Below are 15,633 nucleotides of genomic sequence, written 5' to 3' on the forward strand. Positions count from 1 at the left end.
GTCGGTGCCGCGCGGCCGGCGCCAGCGGCCTCATGGAGAGCTAGGACTGGGGCCCGCGGGCTGGGCCCAGGCGCCTACAACTCCCAGCATGCCCCGAGCGGCGGCGCTTCCGGGCGGCGGGGGGCACCCGCGTCCCGGCGCTCCCCGGGAGGCGTGGTCGCCGAGGCCTGTGGTGCATGCCGGGATGGGGTGCCAGGCCCGCTGCGCCCCAGCGCCGCAGAGCCTCTGGTGTGTCGGCTCAGGGTCCGAACAGGCAGGTCGGGGGCGCTGAGCGCCGACCACAAAGGCTCCGCCTGGTAGTTGGCAAGCTAGAGCGCAGAGATCTGGAGATCAGGGCGACGTGGTTCGAGCCACGTGAGTGAGTCGTTTCATTGCTCCTCTGTGGCCCCGCGTGCTCCCAGTTCAGCGGAAGGGTCGGCTTGTGAGCGCGGAGATGTTCTGAACTTTTAAGCATGTTGCTGTGTTGTTGGCGAAAAGAAGGAAAGCATTCTTCGGAAGTCCTACTCATAGGTTCTTTCTAGGCACTCACTGTTACTCGGTTTATTCGGTAACCAGTTTATGATTTATTAGTACTACATAGAAGCAGTGTAGGCTCTGCTGGCTACATTTGAACCCCAGCCCTCCTCACTAGTTCTGGCCTCGGCACGCTACTGTATCTACTTAAGTCGCTTTGTAACACCGAGTTGCTAATACCCCAAAGGGTTGTTACGAGGACTGCGTTATTACATGTGTTTGGCACACAGTAAGTGCTGAATGTTTAGGCTTCATTGTTCATTCAGTGCACAGTGATCACAGACTAGGAGGTAGCCATTGAGACTACAGGAAAGAACAAAACTTGAAGGGAGCCTTGAGGAATAGAAAGAAGAATAAAATTAATGTAACAATTTAGCAGTTTCCTTTAACTAGTGACCACTTCGTGCAAGATGCTGTGCCAGGCATTTAATTTATAAAATGTCTAAAAGTTGGGACCAACAGTTGGCGTGGTGGTTAAGGCCCTGGACACTCCCACATGGCCAACCACAGTTCAAGTCCTGAACCTGGTGTCTTGCTTTCTCACTTTCTCTGTCTCTTTCTGATCAAATTAAATGAATGAATAAATAAAGTTAAATAAGTAATTCTTTTAAAAAAAAAAAGTCTGGAAGCACATTTGTATCACATTTCTAATTGTTTAAAATGTCAGGATGGGGGGGCCAGCAGGTGATGTGATTAAGGCGCTGGACTCCCACATGGACAACCGTAGTTCAAGTTCCGGACCTTTCTCTCTCTCTCTGTGGCACATGCCCTATGGAAAATTAAAAAATGATAATAGTAAATAATTCTAATAATAAAATGTCAGGTTAGGATTTCTGTCCTGTCTTTTTCCATCCTCAGAGTTGAGCAGTATGCCATCCTGTAGTTACAACTCAATAAATTAGTCATTGCATGGATTCTTATCCTAACTGTGACAGTTGTCTATGGAGGCCTAATACTAATCCTGGTTGGAGTGACTCTGACATATGAAATATATTGAGCATATGTCACTGCCTCATCCTAAGGAATGAGGCAATTCTATTGTTTTGAAAATGCCTTTACTTGCCCTTTTCATTTATAATTCATTTTGTAGGTACAGTCCACCCTCCCATAGCCACTAGTTCCACATCTGTGGATTCTACTGGGTATTGGTTGTTCACATGTACTGCGTAGTTAGGCACGGGATGGTTGCATCTGTTCTGAACATGTAAGACTTCCTTGTCATTATTCACAAAACAATATAGTATAACTACTTACATAGCACTTATATCGTATTAGGTATTATGAGTCATGTGGAAATGATTAGTGTACAGGAGGATGTGCATAGGGTATATTCAAATACTACTTTTTTTTTTTTTTGAGAGGTTTTTGCTAGAGGGCACATGCGCTCGCCAGAAAGACAGAGGCAGACAGAGAGAGAGAAATTGAGAAATCACCCCCTGGGGGGAATGGCCATGCCACAATCCCTTCTCCTCCATTCTTCCTCTTGGGATCTTGGGCACACATGTACATGCGCCCGGCATGAGTTTAAGCCACTGGGTCCAGGACTCAAACCACGGTCGGCTACGTGGGAGTTCAGCAACATAGCCATTACGGTAACTCCCTCAAATACTTTATTTTACACGATAGACTTACATGTCCATAGATCTCAGTATCTGTGGGAGACTAGAACCAACCTGTCCAAGAATGCTGAGAGATGACTGCATTTGATACATTAAATATCATATAAAGCTCATCTGCAGCTTATCTAAAGTTTGTCTAGTGACATTGGTGCTTTTTTTTATAGCGGGTACAGCTCAAATATATATAGTACAGATTCCTAGGATTATAAAAAATCTCTTTCTGAATATCTAAACTCATATTCAGAACACATAAAGAAGCATTTGTTAGAATCCAACTGAAGAGAAACTGAGAGCAATATTAAAGTTCACCATTCCATATTCTGCCTCCCCTGCTCAGGAGGATGGCTATGTCGCTGGACTCCCATGTATTCGATTTCGATTTGCGTCCTGGACCTGGTGGCTTAAACTGATGTACGTGTGGGCCCAAGATCCCAGGAGGAGAATGGAAGAGAAGGGACTGTGGTGTGGCCATCCTCCCGGGGGGGTGATTTCTCACTTTCTCTCTCTCTCTCTGTTGCTCTCTTTCTGGTGAGTGCACCCGCCCTATAGGAAAAATTCTCCAAACAAAAAAGAGAGAGAGAGAGACAAGCTGGCTCCCACATAGTGTCTGTGGTTTGAGGCGCAGCCCAGCACGGCCTAAGGCACGGCCAAGCACGCGTGTGTACCTAAGATCCAACGGGCTGTAGGACTGGAGGAAGGAGATGGCGGCATGACTAGACCCCGTGAGGGGTACTCATTTCTCTCTAACACACATGCATTCTATCATGAACAATGAAAATAAAAGTGTTGACAAGTAGCACTAGCATTTTAAACATTTTATCAGAGGGTACATACACTTGTCAGCACGTGTGCTTGCTGGAGAGAGACAGGAGAGTGAGAAAACAACGCCCACAGAGTAACACTATAATCACTGATCCTCTATTTCTCCTGCTTGAGATTTTGGACATGCACACACACATTCCCACAAGTGTTTGATAAACACGCCAGATCCAGGATGCAAACTAGAGAACTGGCCTTGAGGAATCCAGCCACTTCTGTCACCACACCACCAGCTGGCCTGTGCTATCATTATCTGAACCCAATGTATGTATGTTTACAAATGGCCATGCTTGCGTGTATTAATATATGGGCAACATTTTTGAGCATTCATCCTGTGCCAGACACAGTTTTAAGCATTTCTAACATTAATCATCCCAACAGATCTAACGAGAAAGGTACTATTATTACCCCCATTTTATAGATGAGGAAACCAAAGTGCATAGGAGTTAAGTAACAAAGCTGGGATTGAACCTTCCATAGTCTTAACTCTAAAACCTGTCCTTCTAACCGCTGTCTCCAAGATGTAGGTCTATTAAAATTGAGAATATAGGGACCAGCAGTTAGCATAATGGCTATGTCGCTGGACTCCCATGTAGTCATCCGTGGTTCGATTCCTGGACCCAGTGGCTTAAACTCATGCCGGGCGTGTGTGCGTGCGTGCCCAAGATCCCGAGAGGAGAATGGAGGAGAAGGGATTGCAGCGTGGCCATCCCCCCTGGGGGGTGATTTCTCGCATTCTATCTCTCTGTCTCTCTGGTGAGCACACACTCCCTGTAAAAAAAAAAAAAACTGAAGAATATGGTCAGTCTACAGTACTAAGTCACTTCTTCCTACGCAGGTGCTCAGAGGCCTCTCATAAGTTTGTGCCTGTTCCATATCTCCCTTTCTTTTAATTACCAGAGTACTTGAAAGAATTATGGTAGATAACTTTCACGTGTTTATTTCATTATGATTTACCGTGTGTCTTCTCATACTCTTTCTAATTTGTTCTTCTTAACATTGTAGGGAAGGAGCAGGTGTCATCATCATTTTGCATTAATGAATGAGAAAACCAAGGGTTCTAGTTTAAGTCACAGAGCTTACTTTACACAGCCGGTCCAGAACCCTGGACCCTTCTCATCTCCCTTCACTTTTGGTAACCTGTCTTCTAATCCCAAATCACTCTACTGAAACGTCTACAAATCTTCCAACTCCGTGACCATTTCTGTTCACTTATTCGTTTCTGTCAACATCTCTGTTGACCTTGGGTTTCAACCTCATTGACTATTTCAACTTCGTCATTGGTTCTTTCAACTTCTTCAGTGACTATTTCTTTCCTTTTTGGTATTCTCTCCTCTCTTGATTTCTGACTCTGTTATTCTCAAGCTCCTTTTACTTTTTTTTTTTTTTTCAATTTTTTGTCTTCTTCACCGCACCCCTGCTTTTACTTTATTACCATGTTTTCCATAAGGCTGAGCTCTTAGCCATCGGGTTTTCTTTTGTCTTTACTTGTTCCATCAGTAATTATCTATTTCTACAGTTTGAATACTCAGTTCTATGAAAATAACCTCCAGTTCTATAGATCGTTTCTAATAGTCTGTGTTTTCAATTTGTTTGATAAGCCTTAAGCCTTTATCACCAGAAGCTCATTCACGAAGGACTTCTTGGTAGATTAAGAAGTTGGAAAGTGGAAAGGTATGCGATCAGATATGCTCATAATCCAATCACTGTCTTCTCCCAGAGGATGTGCGTATATAACAGGAAGCCAGAGAGAAGCAGAACACAGCATGGTAGCATTATTCAGTAAAATAAAAAAATGTTGTATCAAAATGATTTGTACTGTCCCTTAAACTTTATTATAATGACATTTCTCTTCTTTTTTTTTTTAACAATTATTTTATTTAATTTTATGTATTTATTTTAATTTGACCACAGAGGGACAGAGTGAGAGAAAGCAAGAGAGGGAAAATGAGAAAGCAAGCCACCAGGTCCAGAATTTGAACTGTGGACGGCCATGTGGGAGTCCAGTGCCCTTAACCACCATGCCACCTGCTGGCCCCTACATTTCTCTTCTTTATGTCATCTGTTTGCTAATTGTCATAGATACACATTTTTAAGTTTTATTTATTTATTTATTTAGAGAAGTAGAATGAGAAAGAGATTCCCTTGACAGAGTCTCTCCACTCCACAATAGTCCTCCCAGCCAATCAGGAGTGTGGGTGTGTGTGAGCATGCCCAGTGTGTTCATGTTGACCTGGTATCTGTATCCAGAGTCCCATGTAGCTCAAGTGTCAGCAGCTCTCTACCATATGTACCATTGCAGTGGGATCATTGTATTTATTTAAAGGGTTAGTATTCATTAATATTGAGTAAAAGCACACTAAGAAATTCCTACATAATATACTTTTAAAAATTCAGGTTCCAGAGGCACCAGGTGGTGTGATGCTTAAGGTGTTGGACTCCCACATGGACAACCATGGTTTGAGTCTCAGAGAGAGATAGGGGCTTGAAAATCATGCCAGGTGCATGTGCATGTGTGCCCAAAATCCCAAGAAGAGAATGGAGGAGAAGGGATTGTGGCATGGCCGTCCTCCCTGGGGAGTGATTTCTCACTATTCCTCTCACTGTCTCTCTCCAGTGAGTGCACATGCCTATGGCAAAAACCTTTTAAAAAGAAAAATTTCAGTTTCTATGGGCCAGCAGGTAGCATGGAGGTTAAGGTGGCTGGATCCCACAGGGCCAACTGAATGTTTTAAGTCCTGGACCTAATAGCTTGAAAAACACAGCTGGCATACATGCCCAAAATCCAAAGAGGAGGATGGAGGTAAAGGGATTGTGGTGTGGCCATCCCCCTTCCGGGGGTGCTTTCCTACTTTCTCTCTCTCCCTCTCCCCTCTCATGAGCACATGCACCCCATAGCAAACTCAAAAAAATCAGGAAAATAAAGAAAATAAATCAGGTTTTACTTATTTACCTACCACAAATTCCAAGTATCTTTCTATGCGTACTATCTGTCTTTAGTTTCAAGTTGGGAGGATGGGAACATTTGGATTCTTAGACTCATTAAAGGGTACCTGTAGTTGGAAATTTTTTTATTTTTAAATTTTTGTCATAGGGCATGTGTGCTTGCTAGAAAAACAGGGAAAGTGAGAAATTACCCCCGAGGTGGGTCGGTCATGCCACAATCCCGTCTCCATTCTTCTCTTGGGATTTGGGGCACTCATACACATGTGCTTGCATGATTTGCAAGCTTCCAGTCTGGGATTGAAACTGTGGTTGACTATGTGGGAATGCAGCACCTTAACCACCACGCCACCTGCTGGCCCCTATAGTTTGAAATCTTTACAGGACTCTCGTGACATAGCATGTGTGTGTTCATGTGTATTTGTAGATTAGATTCTTGCCTCGAGCCTTAATCTAAAGTTAAAGGACAGACTAGTACCTAGTGAAGAATAATGTGGTATTGCTTTGTAACCGAGCAGAATGACCATTTATGTAACAGGAAACCACACACTTGTGGAACTTATTCTTTAAATAGTTACATAGTTTTTTACTCTATGCAGGTCACTGTTCTAAATACCTTTGAAAATTTGTTAATCTCATAGTAACACTTTGTAGTATGTACTATTACCCCCATTTCACAAACGGGTAAACTGGGCCATAAAATAACGTCCAAGGTTATTGAGCTATGGAGTGGGAGGACTGGAATTTGAATCCATGTCATCTGGCTGTGTGTCCTACACTCATTGCTACTCTCCTGTCAAATTAATTGGATTGACCATCTTTGGACTGTAGACCACTCTGGTGAGAGTCAAAGAAAGTGCCTTTGGGGATTAGTTTTAGTAAGTACTGTTCTATTCCTTATAGTTTAATCATATGTATTTCGTTTTTTTTAATTGCCAGAGGGTATATACACTTGCCAGAGACAAAGAGAGACAAGGAGAGAGAGAAAGCAATCCCCAGTGGGGAATGGTCATGCCACAATTCCTTTTTCCTTCTTTTCTCCATCCTGTGGGGATTTGAGGCATGCGCCGTGTGTTTTACAAGTCAATGGGGCCAAGATTTGAATAATGGTGGACTACATGAGATCTGGCTCCCTTAACCACTAGGCTATGGGTCTGGCCCAAGAAACATCTATTAAGTGCTTATATGTATGGGATCTGAATCAGAAGCTGCTTCTGCTGCTGCTGCTGTTGCTTATTTTTCTTCTTTTAAGAGAGGTTTTTGCTGTAGTGCACATGTGGTGCTTGCTGGAAAGAGAAAGAAAGATGGAGAGCGAGAAATCAACCCCACCCCCTGGGGATGGGCACACTATAATCCCTTCTCCTCCATTCTCCTCTCAGGATTTTTGGGCACACATGCACACACACACCCAGCGTGAGTTTTAAGCAGCCAGGTCTGGGACTCGAGCTGTGGTCGACCATGTGGGGGTCCAGCAACATAACCATTATGCCATCTGCTGGTCCCGAACCAAATGTTTTTTAAGTTTGGCTGGAATTATAAGATGAAGAGTAAGCGGGCCAGCATGTGGTGCAGAGGTTAAGGTAACTGGATCCCACATGACCAACTGGGTGGTTCAAGTCCTAGACCCAGCAGCTTAGAAAACAAGCCAGGCACATATGTGTGCATGCATAAAATCCCAAGAGGAGAATGGAGGAGAAAAGATTGCAGCATGGCATCCCCTTGCAGGAGGTGGGGAGGTGATGATTTCTCTTTCCCTCTCTCCCTCTCTCTTTCTGATGAGCACACGTGCCCTATAGCAAACTGAATACATAAATAAATAATTTTAAAAGGACTGTCTGTCTTGTGTACATCTGGATGAACTATTCATGTAAAGCTTACCCCAGAATAAGAAAATAATAGTTCTCCACGTGTGGGCAGTGCTCATGGAGTCCATAATCACCACACATACTCTCCCACTAACTCTTGAGGGGAGCAAGGCAAGTATTAATAGTTTTGCTTTGTAGATGATGAAACGGAGGCTCAGAAAGGTTAAGTGACTTTCAGAAATCCCGTGGAGAGTGAACCCCAGGGTTAGCACTCTAATCCAGTTCTCCTGACTCCTAATCCAATGATCTTTCCCTTATTTAACCCCTTCCCTGCTGTCTGAATTTTGCTGTTTCCTTGGCAACAGGGGAGAACACTGAGTCCTTGACAATACTGCCTTCTGCCACGAAGTGAAAAGTTTAGCTGAAGTCACCTAATTACCTGCTCTGGGTCAAATCCCCTTCTTTGTGGGCTTCTCTTCTTTTTGTGAGAGGTTTTTGCTATAGGGCATGTGGGCTTGCCAGAAAGACAGAGACAGAAAGAGAGACATCACTCCACCCCCCACCCACTCCCCCCCCCCAACAGGGGACAGCCATGCCGCAATCCCTTCTCCTCCATTCTCCTCTTGGTGTCTTGGGCACACACGCGAACACACATGTGCCCAGCGTGAGTTTAAGCAGACGGGTCCGGGACTTGAACCATGGCTGACTCAGTGGGAGTCCAGCGACGTAACCATTATGCCATTTGCTAGCTCCATGGACTTCTCTTCTTAATGTTTGTTAAACTTACTGCCCTTGTCACCAAAAGCTTATTCATGTGGGTGTCTTGGCACATGGATGTGTGCTGTCTCCCCTGGTCTCGGCCCAGTCATTTCGTCTCTCTTGATCCCGAGAAGTGGGTATGAAGCAGGAGGACCGAGAGGCACAGGGCAGCATCCTGAGGTGAGGCCGTCCCTCCAGCAGGAGCCTCACTTTTCACCCCTGATGTGGTCCTCCTTTGCCTCTCAGATGGCGGTAGCTATTGAGCCAAGGTCAAAAGGTCCTCTTCTTTCTGTTGGGTTGAAGCAACAGACCCTCCTTAGAGAGATGTGGATAAGGAATAGCCTAATTCAGGGGAAACAGCCCGTGGCCTCCTTTGTCAATAACGTTTGTAAGGGATGGCGCAGCCCGCTCCCTTCTCATCCAGCCATTAGGCGGTGAATGATCAGATCTTTACGTCCTGGGCCATTTAAGGTTTTGCCAGCAGGTGGCACTTTCTCCCGTTCACTAAATACAGTCTCGCCAAGAAAAGGAATACTGCCCTGTTCCTATGGCTTCACTTATTACTGAGTCTAGCCAGACCTACACACTTATCTTTCCCCTCCGTAGCAGTTTAATCTACAAAATGTCTATGTAATAAGCACTTTGAGATTGCAAACAACATACAGTATACAGTAGTAAAATAGGAAGAGAATGAAAATTACCATAGAGTATCGTATTTGATTCTGAGTTGTGGGTAACCGGAGCAATGACATGGTTTTCATTATGAGGTTTTCGGGTGACTGGGGAAGGGAAAGAACAACTATTCTAAGATTTGAAATAAAAATGGAAGTTCTCACCTGGGGCCGTTTCTGTTGTGCCTTTCTTACCTGTCTAACCTAATTTATAATACCGTATTGGTCTGCAAAAGCTAAGCAGTACATTTACTACTCTGCAGCCTCAGGGCTATGGAGTCAGCATTTGTCAACGGATCAGCTTCAACTTTTCAAGATGCCAGCCTTACCCGTTCATTCATCCTGCAGAGATTGTCCTGGGCACACTCCTTAGGCGGGCGTGGGTGTGCCCCAATCCATTTACATAATACTCCCTTCTTTCAGAGAGCGGTTTAACTGGTTGGAGAAAGAAGACCACCGTTCACACTCATGACAAAATTAGAGAGCTTGGGGAACCAGCAGTTAGCGTAATGGCTATGTCGCTGGACTCCCACATAGTCGACCGCGGTTCGTGTCCCGGACCCGGTGGCTTAAAACTCACGCCGGGCGCGTGTACGTGCGTGCCCAAGATCCTGAGAGGAGAATGGAGGAGAAGGGATTGCGGCGTGACCATCCCCCATGGGGGGTGATTTCTCGCTTTCTGTCTCTATGTCTCTCTCTGTCTGTCTATCAAGCGCACGCGCCCTACAGTGAAAATCTCTCCAAAAAAAAAAAAAATTAGAGAGCTAGACCAGGCAACGCTACAATCAAATTCTAAATCTGTATGATTAACCTGAATAAGGTTCCAGGGTCGTTACAAACAAATGGGTAGATTCCATCTAAGTTTCTAACGGGAAATCAGATTAAGGCGGCTCTCTATCAATAGTTTACACGAGACGGTCCTCCACAGCTGGACCAGGCGCGGTCAGGGTCGGCGGGGAGGACCCCCAGTTATCCGCAGCAGGGCCGCGATTAGCCCGGGGTGCCTGTCAGCCAGGGCCTGAAGGACAAGCGTCTTGCTCCGCCCACCGTTGTCTGAGGTTAGGACGAAGACTGAAGGGAGCGAGGAACCAGATCCAGAAGTCGGTCCCTGAAGCTGGGGGCCGCCGAGCGGGAGGTGGCGGCGGAGCTGACTGCTTCGGGGCGCTCGCGGGCCTACGAGCCGTGCGTCGTGGTGTCCGACGACGAGAAGCACACCTTCAAGTACGTGGTACTCAGCGACCGGACCATCTACCTGACCGAGAACCCGCCCAAGTCCATCCGTCGTGTGGTGGCGCTGCGGGACGTCGTGGCCATTGACCTGGTGAGGAGCGCGGGCGGGCTGCGGGGAACCCACTGCTTGGGACCACACCCCCCGCGCCACTCCCCCGTCCGACCCCTTTGCCCACGCGAAAGGAGAAAGACATTCCCATCCCACCCTGGAATCTCACACTCTTATTTCAGCATGAGCAGCCACAGAAAGAGGAAAGCTGTGGATTTCCAAATAATGCATTCCAAATAATGATGCCCTTCCCATTCTCACCATGTCTACCCGTCCCCCGTGTCCCCCCCGCCCCGCCTCACCCGCCTCTAGTAGGGCTGCAGATAGAGAACATAACCCCCGATCAAAAACATGCTTCAAATCTTCCTTAGTTAATAAGCGCCTAGTGGGTGCCAGGCACTGTGCTAGACTCGGAGAGTGTGAAAAATGAAATAGAATTGGTTGTGGGGAGGGACATCAAGCCAGCACCAATGCAAGTAAATGCCATGTGTGAAGTGCCTCCGCCTTGTTTACTTTTTTGTCCCTGCGGCTTAGAGCATGCTAAGGTGCGCCACAGGAATAACTAAATGAAGAGTGAATGAATACATGAGATGGACAAAGGGTGCCTGGCCATCTAGGGCCAGTCCTCGCTCCAAGTTGGACTCTGGGCATGCTGGGAAAACTTCCTGGAAGGAGTATCCCTAGAGCTGAGCCTGAAAGAGATACAATCCCGCACAGGCTCGCTGTCCCAGCTTCCAGTCTGCTGCTACTGTATCCCTTTCTCCAGAAATGGATTCCACCTTGTAAACCCGCAACATGTTGCAAGCAGTCTTCTCTGCAATTACTGGTGCCCCCTCCCTTTATCTGAGCTGCTCTCCAGGTGTGTTCTTCCTTTTTCCCTTGGGGACAGGTGTCTAGCCTCGTTTTCTTTCCCTTGCCTGAGTCTTTCTGTCCCCTAGGGACATGTCGGCGAGACTCTTGGTAGAGCTGTTTTGCTGCAACAATCATAGCTTGTTTTGAAAACATCTGTTAAAAGAATAGAATTAAATGAATTTTTCCTACCCATAATACTTTTGTAGGCTAATACAGTGGTACAAATATATTTGCTTTTCATTTTTTATTGGAAAAAAATGAAAAAGAAAAAGCTTTTTACTTTTTCCTCACTACCACTAAGTTCATCCTCACAAACTAAAGTTTAAAAAATTTTAAATTTCAGGCCAGCAGGTGGGGTAGTGGTTGAGGCGCTGAATTCTCACATGGCTGACCTTGGTTTGAGCCCCAGACCTGGTGACTTGAAAATCACGCTGAGGGGACCAGCGGTTGGTGTAATGGCTATATTACTGGACTCCCATGTTGTTGACCACGGTTCAAGTCCCAGACGCAGTGGCTTAAACTCACACTGGGTGTGTGTGCATTTGTGCCCAAGATCCCTAGAGGAGACTGGAGGAGAAGGGATTGTGGTGTGGCTATCCCCCCGGGGGGTGATTTCTCTCTTTCTGTCTCTCTGTCTCTTTCTGGAGAGCGCACACACCCTATGGTAAACACCTCTCCAAAAAAGAAAAAAGAAAAAAAGAAAGAAAATCATGCTGGCATATGTGGGCATGTGCCCAAAACCCCAGGAGGAGAATGGAGAAGAGATTCTGGTGTAGCTATACCCCCAGCGGGGTGATTTCTTACTTTCTCTGTCTCTGGCAAGTGCATGCCCCCTATGGCAAAACCAAAAAAAAAAAAAAAAAAAAAAAAAGTTTTGAAATTTCTTTGACCAAAAAAAAGAAAGAAAATCATGCTGGCATATGTGGGCATGTGCCCAAAACCCCAGGAGGAGAATGGAGAAGAGATTCTGGTGTAGCTATACCCCCAGCGGGGTGATTTCTTACTTTCTCTGTCTCTGGCAAGTGCATGCCCCCTATGGCAAAACCAAAAAAAAAAAAAAAAAAAAAAAAAGTTTTGAAATTTCTTTGACCAAAGCTGCAGGTGGCATGGTGGTTAAGGGTGCTGGACTCCCACATGGCCAACTGCAGTTCAAGTCCCAGACCTGGCAGCTTGCTTTCTCTCTTTCTCTCTCTATATCTCTCTCTCACTCTATCCCTCTCTGGTCAAATTAAAATAAATAAGTGGATTAATAAAGTTTAAAAAATTCTTTAAAGAAAACAAAAAAGTTTATTTTACCAAATGTTTACAAATTTGCTAGGGGGAACTTGCACTCACCAGAGAAAGAGAAAAAATGAGAAAGTACATCTCACAACCCCCCATGGGATGGCCATGCTACAATCCCTTCTCTTTTTCTCCTCTTGGGGTTTGGGACATGCATGCACATGTGCCCTGTATGTGTTTCAAGCCTCCAGATATGGGACTTGAACCACACAGTGGGTCATGTAGGATCCAATTGTCTTAACCGCTATGCCACTGCCACTGGCTGGTCCCAAGTGTTTTTTTTTTTTTTTAAGAATTATTTTATTTAACTTTATTTATTTATTTAAATTTCATCAGAGAGGAACAGAGTGAGAGAGAGGAAAGTGACAAAGCAAGCCACCAGGTCCAGGACTTGAACTGCGGTCGGCTGTATGGGAGTCCAGCACCCTTTACCACCACGCCAGCTGCTGTCCCCCCAAGTGCTTTTTAAAACTTTAAATGCTCAGCTTTTTCTATAAAATCCAGTGTAAACATCTATTGTTCTGATCAAAAAGTAGTAATTTTAGGATATTGTTTTTCTTCCTAGAGAAAGAATATTTCAGTAGTTATATTAGCTTCTTTCTTTGGAAAATTTGCCAGGGGGTGCTTGCACTCACTGGACAGAGACAGAGAGACACAGAGAGACTCAGGGAAAGTGAGAAAGCATCTCCCATGGGGCATGGTCATGCCACAATTCCTGCTCTTTCATTTGTCTCTTTTTTGAGGGTTTTAGGCATGCATGCATGTATGTGCTGGTATGTTTTTCAAGCCTCTGGGTCAGGGACTTGAACTGGGCAGGATCCAGTTACTTTAACCAACAACCAAGGTTAACCAGCAGTATCTTTTCTGTTTTTGTTTTGTTTTAGTTTTTGCTATAGGACACATGCACTCACCAGAGAGGGACAGAGAGAGAGAGAGAGACGGAGCTAGAGAAAGAGAGAAATCACTCCCCAGAGGGATGGTCATGCCACAATCCCATCTCCTCCACTCTCCTCTTGAGATTTTTGGGCATGCACGCATATGTGCCCACCATGTTTTTCTTTTTCTTTTAAGATCTCTTTTAGGGACCACCAGATGGCATATTGGCTATGTCGCTGGACTCCTATGTAGTTGACCATTGTTCAAGTCTTGGACCCGGTGGCTTAAACTCACAGTGGGTATGTGTGCTTGCATCCCAAGATCCCGAGAGGAGAATGGAGGAGAAGGGATTGTGGTGTGGCCATCCCCCCTGGGGGGTTAGTTCTTGCTTTCTGTCTCTCTCCGTTTTTCTGGCTAGTGCAAAACGCCCCCCCCAAAAAAAAAAAAAAAAAAGCTCTCTTTTAAAAATTAATTCTATTTGGGAATCTGCAGATGGCATAATGATTATGTTGCTGCACTCCCATGTGGTTTGAGTCCTGGATCTGGTGGCTTAGAACTCATATGGGAGTGTGTATGCACATGCCCAAAATCCTAAGAGGAGAATAAAGGAGATGGGATTGTGGTATGGCCATCCCCCCCCCGGGGGGGGGGATGGTTTCTTGCTTTCTGTCTCTCTCTCTATCTCTCAGATGAGAGCAAGCTCCCTGTAGCAAAAATCTCTCTTAAAAATTTAATTTTATTCATTTATTTATTTAAGTTTGCTATAGGACATGTGGACTCACCAGAGGGAGACCAGGAAAGTAAGAAAGCAAGCCACCAGATCTGGGACTCCAATCATGGTTGGCCATGTGGGAATCCAGTGCCTTAACCACCATGCCACATGCTGGCCCCTCCACCATGTGTTTTAAGCCACCAGGTCTGGACTCAAACCACGGAGATGGCCATGTGTGATAGTCACCTTAACCTCCACCTCACTCACGGGCCCAATATCTTTTTTGTAACCTGTGAGCATCTTACAAGTATGGTAAAACTCGTTAAATCCTCAAGCCGAGAATCCTCCAAAGGTATACTAATTTATTTGATCATGTTTTTATTTACCTTTCAGGCAAATAAAAGAACATGTAATATCTATAAATGTGTTGAACAAATCTAAGATTTCAGTATTGTTGATAGATTGACTATCCAACTGGCACAAGATAGTTTAACTTTGGAAATTGTGATAAGCAGAATAATTAACTTCCCTAAAATAACCACATCCTAAATCCTTAGAACCTGACATACATGACAAAGGGGAATTAAGTGTGCAGATGGAACTAAGGTTGCTAATTAGTTGACCTTATTATTTTTTTTAATCTAATTGCCAGAGGGCACATGCATTCATTAGAGAGAGACAGAGAGAGAAAGAGAGAGAGAGAGAGAAAGCACCCATCAACAGGGAATGGTCATGCCACAATTTATTCTCCATTTCTCCATCCCCTCAAGATTTGGGGAATGTATGCACACACAGCCGGCATGTTTTCCAAGCTGCTGGCAGCCAGGATTCAAACTGAGGTTAGTCAAGTGGAATCTGGCTCCTTTAACCACTAAGCTGTGGGGCTAGCTAGTCAATCTTTTTTTTTTTTAAATTATTATTTTATTTAACTTTATTGATTTATTTATTTTAATTTGACCAGAGAGGGAGAGAGAGAGAGAGAGAGAGAGAGAGAGAGAAAGTGAGAAAGCAAACCACCAGCTCTGGGACTTGAACCACAGTTGGTCATGTGGGAATCCAACACCCTTAACCACCACGCTACCTGCTGGCCCTGATCTTTTTTTTTTCTAAAGAACTATTTATTTATTTAATGCCATTTGTTATTATTATTTTCAATTTGACCAGACAGAGAGAGAGAGAGAGAAAAGGAAAAGATCAAGCAAGCTGCCAGGTCTGGGACTCAAACTGTCATCAGCCATTTGGGAATCCACTGCCTTTAACCACCATGCCATCTGCCAGCTCCTCAGCTAGTTGACCTTAGGACAGGGAAATCAGTTTGGATTATCAGGGTGGGCCCAAAGTAATCACACCTTTAAAAAAATTATTATTATTTAGAATTATTTTATTTAAATTTATTTATTTATTTATTTATTTATTTATTTATTCATTTATTTATTTTAATTTGACCAGAGAGGGACAGAGTGAGAGAGAGAAAGGGAAAGTGAGAATGCAAGCCACCAGGTCC

At 44.8% G+C, this 15,633-nt stretch overlaps 1 protein-coding gene across 1 annotated transcript in view; it reads left to right on the top strand.

The window, feature by feature from the left end:
* Positions 1 to 15,633, top strand: part of CUNH12orf56 (chromosome unknown C12orf56 homolog) — a 111,160-nt gene that overhangs the window by 551 nt on the left and 94,976 nt on the right. Inside the window, 2 exon segments of the mRNA XM_027774058.1 lie at positions 8,705 to 8,842; positions 10,244 to 10,450. Coding sequence (XP_027629859.1) covers positions 8,705 to 8,842; positions 10,244 to 10,450 — 345 coding nt within the window.

This window comes from Tupaia chinensis, unplaced genomic scaffold (assembly GCF_000334495.1).
Source record: "Tupaia chinensis unplaced genomic scaffold, TupChi_1.0 Scaffold000395_1, whole genome shotgun sequence".
Taxonomy (NCBI): Eukaryota; Metazoa; Chordata; class Mammalia; order Scandentia; family Tupaiidae; genus Tupaia; species Tupaia belangeri.